This window comes from Pogoniulus pusillus, chromosome 13 (assembly GCF_015220805.1).
Source record: "Pogoniulus pusillus isolate bPogPus1 chromosome 13, bPogPus1.pri, whole genome shotgun sequence".
Lineage (NCBI taxonomy): Eukaryota > Metazoa > Chordata > Aves > Piciformes > Lybiidae > Pogoniulus > Pogoniulus pusillus.
This window is the reverse complement of record NC_087276.1, coordinates 32,356,118-32,374,355: the sequence shown is the minus strand read 5'-3', so window position 1 is coordinate 32,374,355 and position 18,238 is coordinate 32,356,118. Positions and strand designations below refer to the sequence as shown.

Genomic DNA, 18,238 nt, shown 5'->3' with positions numbered 1-18,238 from the left:
AGGGTGACCTTTAGGGGCCAAGAAGCAGGAAGGCAGAGGCACTGCAGAAATGGCAACAGATGTTTCCAAATTGGTACAGATTAAGTTATTCTGCTTCCCTTTAGGGCCTTCCCCATCCAGTGTGGCATCTGCCAGCTCCCATGAGGCACCACAGCTACTCATCTAAATGTACCTGCCTCTCCATAGTTACAACAACCCTGAACAGCAGCAGAAACAGAAAGCCCCCAAAATGCAGGCAACTTTCAGTGTCATTTAAGCAAAGAGCACCTGCTGCCTCGACTGACCAGATGCTGTCATTTGCCAACTGCAGCAGAAAACGTCTCCTGTAGAGACAAATGGTACCCCTGCGTCTTCCGAGCCTGCTGCTGCAGGTCACCATAAAGACACCACAGGCATGCAAGATGTACAGCTTTTACCATATCAGGGCAGAGAGATAAATCAGTACAAGAGTTCGGCAGCAGCTTGGCTCAAACAACAAAGCACAGACTTCCTTTCCCAGTTTCCTTTCAGTTTACTATTCCAAACTGCAGAGCACTGGTGCTCACACGAATGTCATAGCTCTCTGCAAGCTGCCTTTCTTCACACCTCCCCCACAGCCCAAGTGCCACTCAGCCACGGATCATTAATCGAACTCCTGCTCTCCAAAGGCCACTTAGCCTCTTCTTTCTCATTTTCTGGGACACAGGTGCACCTGTTCCACTGTCTCACAAATAGTGTTTCTCATCAGGAGATTTGAATCTACTTTGAAGTTCTTTTTGCACTGAGTGCTCCAAGTGGATTGACATCCACTGTTTCATCTACTGTCAACCCTGAACCAAATGCTTTGCTGTCTTCTCTGCTTTTGGATCACTATAGAGGTAAACATAATAAACAGGAGAAGCATCACATTACAGGAAGATGCAGCACCTACTCTGTGCTGCTCTTCTCAGCATGAACAATGACACATTTTGGATCATGAAATAGCTGAAGATAGACTCTGATTTCTGTGTCTACCTGCTTTTAAGCTTGGCCAGTGAACACACTGTTAGTCTGCCAGTCTGCTCAGTACTACAGTCCAGGACTACTGCATGCTGATCACGCTGTCACTATGAGGAAATGAGAGCATTTTTCCTCTGGTGGAAAGCCCTCCAGTAAAAGGATGCAGGATGTTGCACTGAACACACTAAAGTCCACCATTGTGTCCCTGATTGCTGGGAACGCTGTGCCAAAGGCATCAGACCACAGCCACCTAAGGGTTTTATCTAAAACAGTGGTGCTGCTGGCATCGTCTTACTACCTCATCCCTCCTCTCAGTGCCTGACCTTGCCTTTGCAAGGCAAGCTAAATTTTGACTGCCTGGTTACCTGGGCATGGCCGGAGTGGCTGAACAGATTCTCTGCAGTGAAGGGCTTAGGAAGCCTATTTTCAGCTCTGCTCTTTCAAGCAGGCCTGCTTGGGCAAGCATTTAATCGAATGCCTTTACCACACTGTTCCAACTCGTTCCTGTGCTTTGCATTGCTCCTCAGGAATCTGCCACTCTGGGTCACTGAGGGAAGGGTGGAAGTGAGATTTTACAGAGACAGTTTGAGAGCAGAGAAGCCTTCCCTGTTTGTGCATTTGTTCACTTATGTTCACAGGTTGTTGATGGAGATCAGCTTGTTTTAACTGGTCTGTTTTCTTAAAGTGAGCAGAAGTCTTGCTCAGACAGCAGAACTGTGGAAAGGACTCGAAAAGAGTACTGAAATGATGATTGTATGTGTATAGATTATAAGGTTTTGATCATGGTTAATGAATTTGGGTATCTTCACAAGGTTTAATGGAATAGATTCAGTTTAGCACCTTTTGCAAGGGCCAAAACCCACTTAATTGGCACAGATGGCAATGTGCTTGTCATATTTTTGCAAGGGCCCTGCAAGAGGATGACAAACACTGCCTTAAATTTCTAAAAGCAGATGAAGAACTGTGGGAAAAGGCCTAATAGAATAGCCTGAAAGCAACATCTAGGGCGTATCTTTGTGTTGTATTTAGAAATTAGTAGTTTTTAAGCACAATAGGCAGACGCAGCTCATAGCTTAGGAGCGTGATGAAAGCATCAAGGTTTCTGAGAACTACAGAGTGAATCCAGAATTATGGGAGTCTGAGAAAGAATACTGGACAGCAGATACATCTGCAAATCCACAGCATCAATTGCCACACAGAGCCAGGGAAGACGTGGCACACCTGCACTCTCCTGTGACTATGACATTTGTCTGGGACTTTTGGTCTTTTGAGCAAACGACTTACTGTTGCTTGCAGAAAATGCTTTTGGGATTGTTAGCTAAGCTTGGGTTGTTAGCTTGCCAAACTAATGCTACTAGTGAAAGCTCTAACAGGTTTATTCTCTTTCTAATTTTAGCACTATGGTTGTAGCGAAATTGAGGGAAGGTGTTGTTTTAACCTGTCTGATCATAGTGATTCAATCCATAAAAAGGTAGATTGGCTTCAGCATCATACAGAGAAAATCACAAAGAATCATAATCCTTTCGATGATTGGCTAATGTCATGGGGAATTTCAGCTTGGGCAAAAGAGTTAATCAAAACTGTAGGAATAGTATTGCTTATTGTTATTGTTTTACTGTTTCTAGGACCTTGCATCTTCCGATGCCTAAGGTTCAGAAGGAATGTTGCAAAGACCGAGGCTGTTCTGCACAATCATACCAGGGACACACAGAAAAGCCCTGCCCACACTCACCTGCAAAGGAAACAGCTTCTCTTCGCTGCAGTGATCCCTCTTGTTTTGCGAGCTGTGGGGCTGGCTAAGGTCTTGGGCAAGAGTTGCAGTAGAGGAAAGAGAGTTTATTTGTACCACAGCAAGGGAGATCATTGCTGCAGTGCAAACATAAATCATTCATCACAGTGGTTTTCTCGGTATCAGATTATCTGGAACCAAGCACAGTTTAGTACTTCTATGTCCACATAAGATGTAGGTCTTCACATTCAATCTCGGCATTACAGCAACTTCTGAAGACAATTATTCTAAACAAAACAGAGATAGAGACCTCAGAGGGCAATGCAGTCACAGGTACAGTGCAAAGGGAAGTTTCATGGTTGGCTTTATTAGTTAGCAGAAATTGCCCAAACTTTGTGCTACTGACCGTTTAACTGCAGCAGACCAGGTCCAAGGCAGAAGACGGAGTCGCAGGCACAACCAGGTAGAACGTTTCTGAGACTTCTGCATGCTTCTAAAAGCTGCTCAGTGTTTCAGTTCACGTGCTTGGGAAATGCTGGGAGAAGTGCTGATTCAGCAGAAAGCCCTGGTGGTTAGAGTTTGTCAGGAATTTATTATGTTTTGAAGACTTTTCATTCGCGAACTCCACCTGGAAAGGCAAAGTCCTTCTGAAACCTGAGTTGTGTTTGGTCTCTTGGACACGCAGTTCTGTGATACTTATATGAAAACTGCTTTTCGTCATACCCCATGGACAGGGCTGGGACCTTCCTTAATCAACAATACCACTGTTTTTAAAGAGCCAAAGGTACTAAAAAGAAAAGTAACATCAGCGTTGTCTGGAAAAGGGGTGGGGGGTGGGGAATTTAATGTAACATTCTTCTGTACAGATCCACGTTCTCAAATTGTTTGAGAATACCAGGGAAAATAAAGTTCTGTACTCTGTGGAAGGTGTCTGTAAAACAATGTACAAACCTACATAAGGCAAAAAGGCACTTTTCAAGGGACAGTTTCCTCTCCTGCCATTATAAGGGGGCTGACCTGGGATTCTAAAAAAAGAAAAAAAGGAGGAGAAATTAAAAAGGAAAAAAACAGTTACATCACATTTGAGACATCAATAGGGCAAGCAACAACAGGCAGAGATTTCTGTGAACCTAACAGTTTGCAGTCGTATGCAACAGAGCTTGCACAACCTGAGGTTGTTTCTCTTCTGAATTTTGCTAACACTTTGCTGCTGGCACAGCATGGAAAAGGCCTCAGACGCTGCAAGGCATCATGAAGCCCTTAGCTTGTCTGTGTTCCACTGATGGGGCCATCAGAGCCACAAGACACCCACTGCTTGACGTAACTCCGTGGAAAGTCCTCCCCCACCAGCTCCAGAGGGATGGAAGAACAGCTGGCCTGGCTGTTCTGGTCAAGTTCACACTCAGCTGGGCTCCCACAGTCTGAGTCCACAAAGCCACTATCAATAGTGTCCAAATCTACACAGATCATCGGGTAACTGTCACCAGGCCTTGAAGTGTGAGGGGAGAAGTCACAGGAGCCTTCACTGTAGGAAACACTTTCACCATCGGGAGAAGGCAGAGAACCTGGATTTTCCAAATCCCACTGATCAGGCTGCAAGCAGAGGTCTTCTAGGATGCTCCCTATCCTTCCTTCCAAAGCCCTTTCTAGCTGCTGGTGGGCTAGGACACTTGTACTCCTCAGGTGGTCTGTGGACACAGAACCTGAGGCAAAGACTTTGTCCTGTGCACTCAGGTCAGCCAGATGCAAGCCACTGGCTATCTTTGTGTCTTCATCATCAACCTTAAACATGGGGTAACTAGTTTCTGCAGCACTGTCATCCTCACTGGTATGCTCCCGTCCCTTGTACCCATGGCTACAGCTGCAGTGGCAGTTACAAGGTGTAAATCCATCAGCCACAGTCACAGTGTCAATGGACAAGTGCCCATACGACTGGTCTTTAGTCCCACTGCTGCTGTTCACAGCAGACAGCAGGGACTGACTGTCCTGGCCGAGGGCAGTCAGGCAAGACACACAGGGCTTGCAAGGCAGATCTTTTCTTAGCTCAGGCAGCTCCTCCCATGCAGTACTGCTGGAGGGACACATGGTGTAAACATCTAGGACTTCTGGAAGGACCATTCCCCATTCAGTGAAATTCATACGGGATGCACCAACCCATTTCTGCACAAAAGATGCACACAGAGAGAGAGAGAGAGAGAGGTTAGTACCATCAGTTTTGAGGTTCCACAGAAGGTACCAAAGTTCTTACCCTTTTAGAGGCAAACTCTAAAATCACTAACTCCTCCAAAATAGCAGGAGCTAAGATGCTGTTATCACCAGACACAGGCAGCTGCAGGACAACTGATTCAAGTAACAGGAAGGTTTATGTGGCTTTGCAGTTTTCTCTGTGCAGCACGGAATGCCACCCATAGCAGCATTCTTATGTGCTTTGGCTGGAGGCCACCAAGGCTGCCCTGCCAGCTTATCCTGGATATTGCTTCCTCCTCTGCATGTTGCATCTGCACCCAACACACACAGCCCTGCTCTGTGACTTCCCTCGCCTAATTTCCCTGGGAAGGGATCAGGGCTTTTCCCAATTGTCTGTATTCAACCATGTCCCAGACCAGCCTTTTCTTTCAAAGTGACAAGAAAGAAGGAGGGGCTGGAAGGGGATTGAGATCTCGAAAGAGCTGGAGCCACCACTTGCTGCAGACAACACTTACTGAGATTATTAGGAAGTGCCACACATAGAATCTTGCCCTTCTGCATCACTATTAATATCACATTCTGCCCTGTGCCATCCATTATTTCTAGGTCACGAGCCTCCTGCATTCAGTCACAGTTGGGAGTAAGATGGCTCTGGCTTTCTCTGACCTAAGAGCATAGTAAAAATTTCTCTTCTTTTTGAAGAAGTCACTGATCAGGTGCTCAGATCACAACAAACTTTAGGCCTGTATCACTAATGAACACTGAATAGACACTGTGAGGGCTTCTTATGTGCTGCATGAGAGCTGGGTGTTTCCACAGCTGTCAGACTGCCTTAATGGTACTAGCCTCCTGTCCCAAACTACACTCAGTATAATTGAACATAAGCAACTATCTGGAGGGAGAACAGCTTGGCATAGATTTTCACCCTCTGACACAGGGCATGGAAAAAATCTTCCTTACGAAGGAAGCACTAAGTCTATTTCGTTTATTTCTAACCTAAGCCACAAAGCTGTAATGGACAGAAAGGTAAGAGGCTGTTTGAAGAAACAGCAGGAAATCCAGGATATTTCCCATTCCCCAACAGTTCTTTGCAAATTCCCATCCAGTGCAACTCTTCAGACCCATGTAGACACAGGAGTAATAGGCAGTTCTCTGTTTTTCCCTCTCTTTTTGTGTCTTTATTTCTTCTAACCATCTCACTGCCTCCTACCCCATCCAGGGCTGCGGTCCGCAGAGCATCGCTGCTGTAATTTGCTGATCATTATTCACAGACACAATCTAACCATGAAGCAAGCAGGATGCAGCTGAATGAGCCTTACACTGATAGATAGTTTGCCAGCTGGAGTCTGTTCACATATCAGTGATGTCACCACAGCCTCCTGACACTCTCTGCCTGTGCATTCTGTGCTGTGGCTATGTAGGCAACTGCTGCTTTAATCTGCAAATTTATTAAGAACAACTCAGCTTTAGCAAGTGAGGCTCATTTCTTTCCCAGCAGCACCGACCACCCTCACTAGAATCTTGCAAGATGTAACTCCTCCAGAGCAGAGACCCCTATGGCTTCTCTCAGAGAGAAGCAGTCTCTTGACATGCAGGATGCTTCCCCTTCCACTGTGAATGCTAGCTCATAGCTCTCAGGAATTCCCACACTGAGTCCACCTGGTCCTGGTTCCTTTCCCTGAAAAGCAACCTGTAGCACTTGCCTCACACGAGGATAGAAGTGCCCCTCCTGTGCAGACACGGGAAGCCACATAGGGCTGAAGGAGGAAGGCAGGAAGGAAGTGAGGCAGCCGCTGCAGACTTCAGCTTGAGTGGCACCCGTCTAAGACCACTTAACCTAACAACAAACATCAGCCATGCAGCACTGGGAAAGTACGTGAAAATCATCAGTACCCAGACGGTGTCCCTCTGCCAGAGGGGCTAAGAAAAAGCAGAAACAAAAATCAGTCACTGAAGTGTCTGCCATCAGTGCTGCTGTAACAACAGGAACTTGTTCCTAAGGAGGCAGTGACGTCTGCACTCACATGCCAGCAGTTTTACAGCTTGGTAACAGTACTGAGAGTTGCTTTCCAGCTTAATACAACCTTGATGTTCTTTTACTTCTGTATGTGAAGAACTGCAGCAAACACTGCAGCCTTTGCAACCATTTTGTCACACAAGTGTGCTTGGCTGGTGTTAACCAGAAGCGAATTTGGGAGGGTTGGGCCAAGTTACTCAAAGACACTTCCTTCACAGGGAAGCAGCTACACTGTGCTACCACAGTAGCTACCTGCCCCCAAAGCTCCAGACATCCTCCCAGATGATAGGCACAGCTGTCTTCTGTGTGAGAGCTACAAGGCTTGATGTTGAACCTGTGGGACTCAGTTCTGGCTCTACAATGAACTTTGCTCCACAGCCCTGATGGCAGCGTGGGACCAGAGCTTTGGAAAGCCCTACTTACTGTCCTGGTATCTCTTTCTCCATTCCCTTTGGATTCCCAGGCTTCACAGATGATATGTGAGCTCAGCTCACCCACTGAGACAGCACCTGCAGGGAATATGCAGCACGGCCCTGGCAGAAAGGCCTTTGTGGCACAGAATAGGTGCTGGAGAGTTCTGCTTCTTATACCTGGAGCTGTTTGTCACTCCCCTGAGAACAGATCCTCTCTCCCACTGCCCTAATCCAAATTTCTTGCCCAGGGTAGCAAGGTGTGTCTTTTGGTTTAACTTCCTTATGTGCTCCCCTCACTTATGAAGCACATTTATACCTTGAAATCTCCATTATGTGCCACATAAAGAGGTGTAAAAAAGGAAGCAGGATCTGGGATGCAAGCCACCTTCTTCCACAAACTGGAAAAGAAAAGAGAAAGGCTTTGGGGTTAAGCACATATTCCAGATGCTAAGCAAGACATCTCCAGGTCCAGATCAAGCAGCTGAAATCATCTGCTGAGCCTGGTCTCACAAGTTAGTAGGTGCCTTAAGATCCAAGGATCTCTCTTTCTCTAGGGCCATCTCATGGCCTTTCTTGTGGGCCTCCAAGGAGGAGCTCAGCCTCAGGCCTTGGGCACACCACTAAGTAAAGAGGTGCCAATTTGTTTCCTTCCTGAAACAGCACCAAGTGCTGGAGGTGCCTCCCCATTGGGCTGGGATGGCTTCTGGTCTGTACACGCGAGCCAGAGCTCTGCCCTGTGCAGTCTTCCCATGCCCATGGTCTGTGCCAGCCCTGTTGCTGCAGCAGCCGGCAGCACTCTTCCATGGCAGTGCACATCCCACCCCTTAGCAGGAGAAGCAGTGAAGCCCCAGCCAGCACTGAGGAGTCTGTGTCAGCTTGGAAAGGGGCAGGCCAGCTCTGGCTGAGGCTCCCATCTGGCAGTTACAGAGCACAGACAGGGCCAGGAGAGCAACCTGGGAGGCTGGGCAGCCCTTGGTCAGTCTCCACGTGCCACTGTCCTGTTTCAGTCAGCTGAATGGCAGCAGAGCATCAGAGAAATGCTAGGTGCTCCTGCCAGTACACCAGCTGGGCACCAACCTTTCTGGTCCTCTCAGGCCCATAGCTGTGTCCTTGCATGGATTTACGAGATTAAAGAAGGCTGCATGCTAACACCTCACCTTCAGCAAGACAGAGCAGAAGCATTTACTCCAGTTTCCTGAAGCATTCTTACCTCTCCTGTTTGGCCAGAATGGTTGTGACTGAGGCAGTGATCGCCACAACACCACCCAAGAGCAGCAGCCACCCCATGCCTGCCGTCTGTGCCACTGCTGGAGAAAGAGATAGGGTCATCCAGGCTCGCCTTGTATCCTGCTCAGTATGCAGGGGGTTGTGAGAAGACACTCTCTTTCTATCCCAGTCTTTCTCTTAGGGACAATGAGGCTGTCACCCTGGGGCCCAGCACTCCAGCCACAAGGGCTGCATGAGGATGCTTAGAGAACACTTCATCAATTAAAGGAGCAGTGCCTCAGCTGCCCTATGGTCTGGCTGCAATGCAACCCAACAACTCCCAGCTTCAAAGACCCCTGGTGTTTCCAACTCTGCCTGAACCCTCTATGGGATATGCCCAGAGATGATCCATCCCGAAAAGAGAGTGCAGCTGGCCAGAGACACAGGAAGAAAAGTCACTGGCCAGATGAGTGCATATTGGCTGCTCTCCACTCTGTGCCCTGGGACACAGACAACGCTCAGCAAACAGAGCCTGACCCTGCTGCCACAGCACCGTGTGCTCAGCTCAAGCTGCAGATCAGTGGCAGCAGGGCAGCTCAGCACATGCTTTCGACATTGACCACTCATCCTGCTCTGCTCTCTTTGAACTGACTCCTTATTTCTCTAGCCCTTGTTCTACCACAAGTGCCAGTGCACTTCTGTGCATAAGGTACTGTGAACTCCCTACGGAGTTGGAGTGGTAGCTGCCAAATGGAACAGCCATGCTCAGCAGGACCAAACATCAGAGTCCAGGCACAGAGTTCATCCCGGAGAGCAGGATCCAGTCTTCCATCTACTGAAGGTAATACTAAGCCCCAGCAGCGGAGGCACCTCTACCGAATCTCGGGTTTCTGAAAGCTGTGAGCAGGACCTTGGACAGCTGACAGTAGAGAGGGAACGCCGTTCCTGCTGCGGCACCCAAGGCCGCGGCCAGCCCCACCAAACCCTCTCCCCGTTGGCCACAGTGCGAGGAGCGCAGACAGGAGGTACCAGGCCAGGCCTAGGGGTAAGCAAGCGCCCTTGCCCGGGTAGCCCTTCACTAGGCTAATGAGAACTTGTCCTCATTGGCGAGGGTTGGAAGCACTCCGACGCTGGACCAAGCGAGAGGCGAGGAGAGCCGCGGCTCGTACCGGCAGGCCTGGCTGTCAGCGCCAGCGGCAGGCTCCACTCGCTCCAGACTCCGCCGTAGCCGCTGTCCTGGCGCGGTTTGGCTCGCACTTGGAGCTCGTACTCAGCGTTCGCCTGCAGCTCCCACGGCTGGATCAGCAGTGTCCGTCTGTCGTCATGGACAGCTTTAGTCTTCTGGGTCTGCGAACGATTCCACACTGAACGCTCTGAGCTGCAGTGACAGCTCCCACCTTAACCTCGCTGCTGCACGGCGAGGAGCCCTGCGAAACAGTGCTGCTCCTGCAAGGCCATGGCTGCTCAGCAGCTGCAGGAGACCCTGGGGCATCCTTCCGCGCAAGACAGCATGAGAAGAAAGCGAACCACCAGCCTTCCCCACAGACCCCGCCCTGCTGAAACCGTTTCTGCTTCTTGACTCTGGACAGCCCTTCTTCCGCTCCTGTCCTGGTTGTGCTGGCTGCCCCCTGGCTGGCACATCCTACTTGGTGGTGAACTGACATCTTACCTCCCACGTGTCAGTCCTCCTCTTATAACGCAGCTGATATTGCAGCTCCTCGTTTAGAAAGTAGTAAGGAGAGTTCTGGTAGATGGTTTCCCAGGAAATATTGTAACCCTCGGAGAACACGGCAGTCAGATTGAACGGAGGCTGGGGTTTGACTGGAAGACAGGATGGTGTTACCCTGCATAGCATGACTGCAGACAAGAGGCAGCTCAGTGTGGTGTCAGCAATGCAGAGCAAGTATGCAGCAAAGCTGCGCCGGCAGGGATGAGCCCACAACATTCCTACCTCTCAAGCTGAGTAGCTGTGAGCCATATACAGAAACTCACACCTCAGCAGCTTGGTAAAGTTGGGCTCACGTTTCTCAGAATACTCCTTCCACCTGTCTCTGAACCTCCTTATCACCTAAGGAGCAGAAGATAGCACAAGGGACCTGCAGGGAGCACCTTGCTCTTAGGAGGGCTTCAGGTAGTCATGGTCACCTGCAGAACTAGTGTAACATAGCCCCAGGCAAAGTTGGTGCTCATGGGCACTGCACAAACCCACTGCAAATCCCTGTGTCCCCAGTGCCTCAGAGACAAGCTTTTGGGTCCCCTGTGGGGTGCTTTAATATCTCAAGAAGCTGTAATGGGCAAACCCCAGCACTAGCCTGCAGAGTACATCACTGCACTGTGACATCTCTGCATGAGGACGGCTAGGAGACAAGCAAAGCACCACTACCCAACCTACAGCCCATTGGGCTGGGGGCTTTCCTGAGATGTTAGATGTCAGAAAGACAATTTAATGTCAGAAGAACCCAAGCAGAAAGATCCTTCTATATGCCCACATGATGCCTGACTACCTGGCTAAACACCCCTGTCATCCACCAAGGCACTACAGGAGTGCAGCTAGCCTTCCTGTCAAGCAGAAGAGATGGCTAGCAACTGCCCCAGAAAGGGGAAGTGCTACATCCTTTGTGTCTGGAACACCTTATGCCACCCAGAATAATGTGAGGCTGGTTCAGGCGTCCTCTGCTAGAGCCTCCCAGGGCTCCTGTGTGGCATTTGGAATTAAAGCAGTTCCTACCACCCTTAAGCCTCAAGCCAAGAACAAGTGCAAGCATAGTTTGGTCACAGTAAGAGCACAGTGCTCTGTGTAGACAAGTGCACCCCAAACATAGCACCCCAGCACTGGCTGCCACCTTCAGTCACAGATCACAGAATGTCAGGGGTTAGAAGGGACTCAAAGAGATCATCGAGTCCAATGCCCCTGCCAGAGCAGGACCATACAATCTAGCTCAGGTCACACAGGAACACATCCAGACAGGCCTTGGAAGGCTCCAGAGAAGGAGACTCCACAGCCTCTCTGGGGAGCCTGTTCCAGTGCTCTGTGGTCCTTACAATCAAAAAGTTCCCCCTTGTCTTGAGGTGGAACCTCCTGTGCTGCAGCTTCCATCCATTGTTCCTTGTCCTGTCCCAGGGAGCAAGTGAGCAGAGCCTGTTCCCCACCTCCTGACCTGGGAGGGTCACCCTAATAAACATTTATTAGATCCCCTCTCAGTCTTCTCCAGACTAAGCAGCCCCAGGTCCCTCAGCCTCTCCTCATCAGGCAGTGCTTCAGTCCCCTATTCATCTTTGTAGCCCTCTGCTGGACTCTCTCGAGCAGATCCCTGTCCCTCTTAAGCTGGGGAGCCCAAAGCTGAAAGCAGCACTGTCCGCAGTCCTTGCTCAGACTCCCCTAGCAGACATAAGGCCAGAAGGCATTTGTCCAATCCCCCTCTTTTCGTACTTACTGTTATCTGCCATATAGAAGTCTCTGGAGATCACATGCTGTCTATCATCAATTTCCACCTGGACTTTGACATCTGCCAGCAGCTGAGTCATGTCCACGGTGCACATGTACTGTGTGTGACTTGTGTTCCTGGACAGTTGCAGGAGACTGCAGGCAGCCACAACATTCTCGGAGTCTTCCTCAGAAAGCCTAAACCCACCAAAACAAACAAATTCACATCTACCACATGTTGTAGTTGGACTAAGATGTTGATGTACAACCAGGAACTGAAATCACTAAGAAAAAAAAGAGGCAAAAATTTACCTTTGAACTTTGACAGATTTTTTCCCCTCTATTTTCTCAGCTTGGCACTTTTGAGAGAAGCATGAAAGTGACGCTGAAGTGTTTGTGGGAAGAAAAGGTGCTCACCAGGTATCCCCGGGCCAGAAGAGAAAGTCACTGCAGCAATGAGTGGCCAGCAGTGCAGGCAGAGACATGGGAGCCGGGGGAGAAGCCAACTGATAGCTGGAGTGTGAAGTAAGAAGTGAAAAGCAGCATGGCAGCAAGAACGAGAGTTCTACCTAGGACAGACGGACACTGCTGTTCTACAACCACAGCAGAAGTTCCAGCTGGCTGCACTTTGCTCATCCTCGTGAGACATACCATGTTGCAGTGAGGCTGTAAGAGCTGGCACCCAAGTCACTTCTCAGGACACAGGACAGGGTCTGTACATAATCCACAAAACAGGTCAGGTTTTCGCAACATGTAGCTGTAAGTTTGGAAAGACAAAACACAACATCAGCTGTCACGATGAAGCCAGCTGAGGCCTCAGGGCTCCCACTACATCTGAAGGAAACAGACTGCTTTGTGCCAGCCTTCCTGAAGGTCTCCAGTCTTAGAGCATAAGATGTGTTCCACCTCTACAGAGAGGCAAATCGTTGACAGCAAGAGAAGCAGCAAACAAAAGTCAATTGAAAACGCCATGGGAGGAAATGGCATGCAAAAATACCAGGAAATGTCTGAATTGTGGCTGCATCTGCAGGCGTCTCCCAGTGCCCTCCCACAGCCACCAGAGCAGAGTCACGCACTACTTCTGCTCACTGGCACGCGGAAGAGGCGAGATCGTCCCACCAGAAACAGGCATGCAAGCACCTTCACGACTCCGTTTCCTAAGCCAGGGCTGCTCTTTGCCAGCCTCGGTTTTTGGTTGTCCTCTACACTGCCCTTTGGCCATTTCAAAAACCAGTGGTTTAGGAATTCTTTGTTTACCATTCTCTCGCTGTTTATTGCTTTCTGCAGCTTGGTATCTGCAATAACAATTCTCTTCGTGCTCAGCTCTGGAGGCTCAAAGTTTGCTTTTCACAGGATTTGGGAAGAAAAAAAGAAGTTTGCACATCTGTAGCTACTCTGATTCCTACAGAGCATCCTGGTGGCAAAGCGACAGGCACAGGCTGAGGATCACATCCACTGAAAGAGGCTTCTCCACAGAGTTGAGGCAGGTGTAGACTTTATGCTGCTCCTCTTGTAAATTAGAGAAAGGATGGCCACAGAGGAAATCTGGGGAGGGTGCCAGGAGCATGCCTGCGCTTTACCAAACCAGGAGGGAGTCAAGAGATGTGGTTGGCATTTTGTATCATTTTGACTTTTTCACTTCACACTGAATTCACAAATTTGTTCTGAAGTTTTCATGCAGTTTTAACTTCTCATTTTGAGCTCTCAGTAGGCTCTTCTGAGGGCCCTGGTACAAGCAGTGTTTGTTCCAGAGCCATGAGCACACCCCTTCTTCCTTGGTCTAGCTTTTCTCTCCTACAATACACGGTTCTAACCCCCTCTGCATTCCCTTAGAGACGGCAACCAGTTTTAATAAGCATAACTAATGAGCATTCTTTTGTTCTACCCTATGCTGTCTGTCGGTGAAGAGAACTATACCTAGGTAGCTGGCAATCTGCAAGCCTATCTTTGGGCAAGAATCTGCTGACAGAACTAGGAGGAGAATAGGTTTTTATTGAGATGGGGATAATTAATTGTCTTCAGCCCAGTTAGAGCTAGGATGAATTGTCTTGTCCTTGGCAGCCTGAGAGGCAAAATTCAAATACTTTTAACACTAAGATCTAGTTAGGTCCAACAGGAATTAGTACAGGGTAATTCCCTGGCTTGTGTTGCACAGCATTCACACTAGACATGACAATGGGCCTGTATGGCAGAAAGACACAAACCTGAAAGAACCTTTTCTGATTATTTATAGCATTGAAGCAGGTCCAACGCTCTGCTTAGAAGCAGAATGCAGAGTGCTAAGCTTGCACTGCTCCCTGCACTGTTGCTGCTGATTTCTATCCAACTGACTTGTTCAGAAAGTCAGCTCTGAGTCAGCTGAAGCTTGCACACTGGGTGAAAACCACCGACATTGGCAGTGACTGCACAGCCCAGTCCTGAGCAAAGGGGCTCAGACCTGGAGAGCTTCACTCCACTGTTCCTGGCTGACCTGCCGACAGCAGCCATAAGCCTTGGGCATACTCCAGTCCTGGCCTCCAGAACCTTTCCTATGATGAAGTATTTTCTTTTGAGTGGAGGAAACCCTACGCCTAATATCAACAGAAGCCACTTCAATGCACAGCAGGCACTACCTCTGCACTCTCTCCACTGGTGCTTCTCCCTAGAGGGGCGAGCAGCCTGACTCAGCTCTGTCCAGCCATGCACCTTCTTGTGTCTGCCCTCCAAGGTCTATGGAGACTCTTCCCTAACTTGTTATTCCATGGAACCCTTAGAATAGAATAGAATAGAATAGAATAGAATAGAATAGAATAGAATAGAATAGGATAGGATAGGATAGGATAGGATAGGATAGGATAGGATAGGATAGGATAGGATAGGATAGGATAGGATAGAATAGAATAGAATAGAATAGAATAGAATAGAATAGAATAGAATAGAATAGAATCAACCAGGTTGGAAGAGACCTCCAAGATCATCCAGTCCAACCTATCACCCAGCCCTATCCAATCAACTAGACCATGGCTCTAAGTGCCTCATCCAGTCTTTTCTTGAACATATCCAGGCATGGTGCCTCCACCACCTCCCTGGGCAGCCCATTCCAATGGGAAATCACTCTCTGTGTGAAGAACTTCCTCCTAACATCCAGCCTATACTTCCCCTGGCACAACTTGAGACTGTGTCCCCTTGTTCTATTGCTGGTTGCCTGGGTGAAGAGGCCAACCCCCACCTGGCTACAACATCCCTTCAGGTAGTTGTAGACAGCAATGAGGTCACCCCTGAGCCTCCTCTTCTCCCCCTCTTCTGATGCTTGCTGTCCCATGGCAATCTTGTGCCATGCACATCACAGCAGAGCCTGTGTCAACAGCCAGCAAGATAAATCCTGTGAGTACGTTGCCTAGAAGAGATGGCTGAGAACTTACTGTAATGGAATAAAAGGAAGAAGGAAATACTCTGGAGCCACAGTTTGTTCATTTTGGTTCTGACCGTATGCCCTGGAAGACAAACAAAACAAACTTTAAAACCCCAACCAAGCACTTGGAGGTTCAGCTCAGCCACGTACTTGCATGTCAAAGCTTGAGATGGAATTAGTCTTGCTTTCGCTTAAGTGTCTAAAAGTAAACTTCCCACTTTTGGCAAGCCATTTGCAAATGGGCTGCAAGTGCACATTGCTAGCTCATGGACAGCTTTTCATCCACCAGCCCCTCCAAAGTCCTCCTCCTGGAGAGCTGGGCTGCCCTCCATCACTTCATCCTGCAGCGTGTATACCAGACTTTGCCCCAATGCAGATTGAGGGGCCAGGTCCTGGGGAGCCTCTGCATTCCCCCCCCCCCAGCATCAAACACCCAGTCATTCAGCAGAGTAAATGCCAGTGAGGCCCCTCTGGGGAAGGCTTGTGCTGCTTAAAAATTTCCCAGGTTTACTCAAATAATGAAACCTAAATAAATTTAGCAGCCACCAAAAGCCCCTGCAGCCCCTTCTGAGCTTAAAGACTTGTTCTCAAGGCACCACAGTGTCCAGATGAGATCAGCAAGGCTCAGTTAGGAGGTGCCACAGAATGCCTCACAGCTGCAGCACCTCAGCCCTGTGCTAGGAGCAGCCATGCTGTTGTTGCCTCACCTTGGACTATCCGGGCCTCTCCAGGACCTGTTGCCAGGGCAAAGGTCCTGCAGATGAAGCATAGGCTGCCCCTTCAGCAAGGAGCCCCAGGCACTCTGCCAGCCTCCTCACCTGCTGCGAGTGGTGGAACAAAAACTCTTTCCTCATGCTTCAGGCCTTTTTTCTGCATCATAGATTTCCTTGTGGAAACATCTTTTCTGGATCTTTTGGGTCCCAGCTCTACAAGTTTTCTTTGTGTGACTGTAGCCATACCACTACCTGCTATCCTGCCACCTGAAATCTGCTCACCTGACTTCATACCAAGACTTGGCTGCACCATGGAAACAGAGGTCCTGGAGATGGACATCCCCTGGTGCAGCAGCTGCCTATGACTGCCTAGCACTGAGGCTGAGGGCCTGTTTCTTGCAGCGTGCTGAATAGCAACTGTGCTGCAGAAGCAGACACTGGGGTCTGCAGGGTCTCATCCCTAGAGACAGGACACACCATTGTCTCCTGCCTTTTGAGTTGTCCTCCTCCCTGTGAAATACCTGGAAGCTATTGCTGCTGGGGTCAGTGTTCAAGGGTCTTCCAGCTTAGGATGCTAATGACCTGCCCAGATGGGCCTGTTCCCATTTGGAGAGAGTTCTGAGGGCTGCTGCTGTTCTTCCCTAGGCTCCAAGCTCTCTCACTGGCTGAACCCAACAGATGCTCTGGACTGCAGGATGGACTAGTGCTGCCTGGTACTGTGGCTTGCTGCAGAAGTACATCTCAGTGTTACTTACTTTGTGCCTATCATGCTCCACACTCCTGGCCACCCCATAAAGCCAAGAAAGGCAACTCACTGCCCCTTTCTTCAGAGGAAGGAAGGATTAGGTCCTCAGAGAGTGCTGCAGATTCAGGGCTTGTTTCTGAATCCTACTGGCAGTGTTCCCAGTGTTTCATGTTCAGGACACTTCAGTAGCTCCCCCATTCCCGTGTAAGTAGACAGAGCGATGCACGGGCAGCCATTGGTGCTTTTTGACTGAACAGTGGCTTTCAAGTGCCTTCCCTGCTTCCTTTCCTCTGCTGACAGCATAGCACCATCAGTCCAATGGGACAGGAAGGACTAAGCAGGGGAAAAATCAAAGCAATGAGCCCAGGTAGCTCATCAGGAAGACGCCGTCTGGAGATACCAGAGGCTGCCATTACACACTGGAGAGAGGTTTGCATACAAGATTGCAACCTAGAAAGAAGCTTCCGGAATAAAAGCACAGTAGCAAAAACATGCTAGAGAAGCAGGAGGATCTGCTAACACAGGTGCAACAAGGAGGGGATACTTCCTCGCCTGGGACTCCACTATCCTATTTCTCACCCTTGCCAGCAGCCACAGATCAGTCCAACTCTTATCTTACGCAGCTCTTCTACTGAGTGTGGTGGGGAAGGACTGCTGCCTCTGGGAGCACCGCAGAAAGTGCCAGCGCAGCGTGTGACTGGCCCCCTGGCTGTGCTCCGGGTTGCTATCACAGGATATGATGTGTGTGCAGAAAAGCTTGGAAAGATGCAGCTCTGCGGCAGTCTCTCTGTGGACTTTGAGAGGTCTGGAAGCCCTCACGGCTTCCCAGAGACGGACAGCTCCCTCCAGCCGAGCTCTTGGCAAGCCTCAATCCCAAGACACCTCCCCTTCTCTACATCCCTCCCACTGGCTTCTGTCTTTGGTGTGATTGTTCTCTCGGAGGAAAGAGTGGCAGTGGGCAACGAGCAGAGGCTGGAACTCGTCCTCCTGCATGGCGTTAGAAAAGTCAGAGTCACAGACTGGTGTGGATTGATAGGAACCTTAGTGATCATTTAGTTCCAAGCCCTCTGCCACGGGCAGAGACACCTTGCACTAGACCAGGTTGTACACAGCCCTGTCCAACCTGGCCTCGAGTCCTTTCTGCCATCTCTTTTTGTTTTATCCGTCTGAAGTGGGGACTTTGGTACAGCTTCATGCATCCTGGCAACACAGGCATTTAATTCTGACTAAATGCCAGGCACCACACAGCTGCTAAGCACCATTGCTGCAAACCACTGCAGTATCCTAGGGCACATGAGTGAGAGCACTGTAAAAAAAGCTCAGCCAGTGTGCAGATGGGCAATGCCACAAGGGTGAAAGACACCAGAGAAGAGGAAATGGGACCATACAGAGACAGACATTTACAAAGACTGTTTTTATGAAGGACCTAGAAATA

At 49.3% G+C, this 18,238-nt stretch overlaps 1 protein-coding gene across 1 annotated transcript; it reads right to left on the bottom strand.

The window, feature by feature from the left end:
- Positions 1 to 3,054: 3,054 nt before the first annotated feature.
- On the bottom strand, positions 3,055 to 17,796 carry IL21R (interleukin 21 receptor). The gene is made up of 9 exons (XM_064152743.1): positions 17,700 to 17,796; positions 15,356 to 15,427; positions 12,606 to 12,711; positions 11,965 to 12,152; positions 10,200 to 10,351; positions 9,700 to 9,877; positions 8,535 to 8,631; positions 7,641 to 7,722; positions 3,055 to 4,867 (listed from the first exon to the last, which is right to left on the bottom strand). The coding sequence occupies exons 1-9, from the start codon at positions 17,794 to 17,796 to the stop codon at positions 3,968 to 3,970; spliced, it is 1,872 nt and encodes a 623-aa protein (XP_064008813.1). The 3' UTR covers positions 3,055 to 3,967.
- Between the last annotated feature and the right edge of the window lie 442 nt (positions 17,797 to 18,238).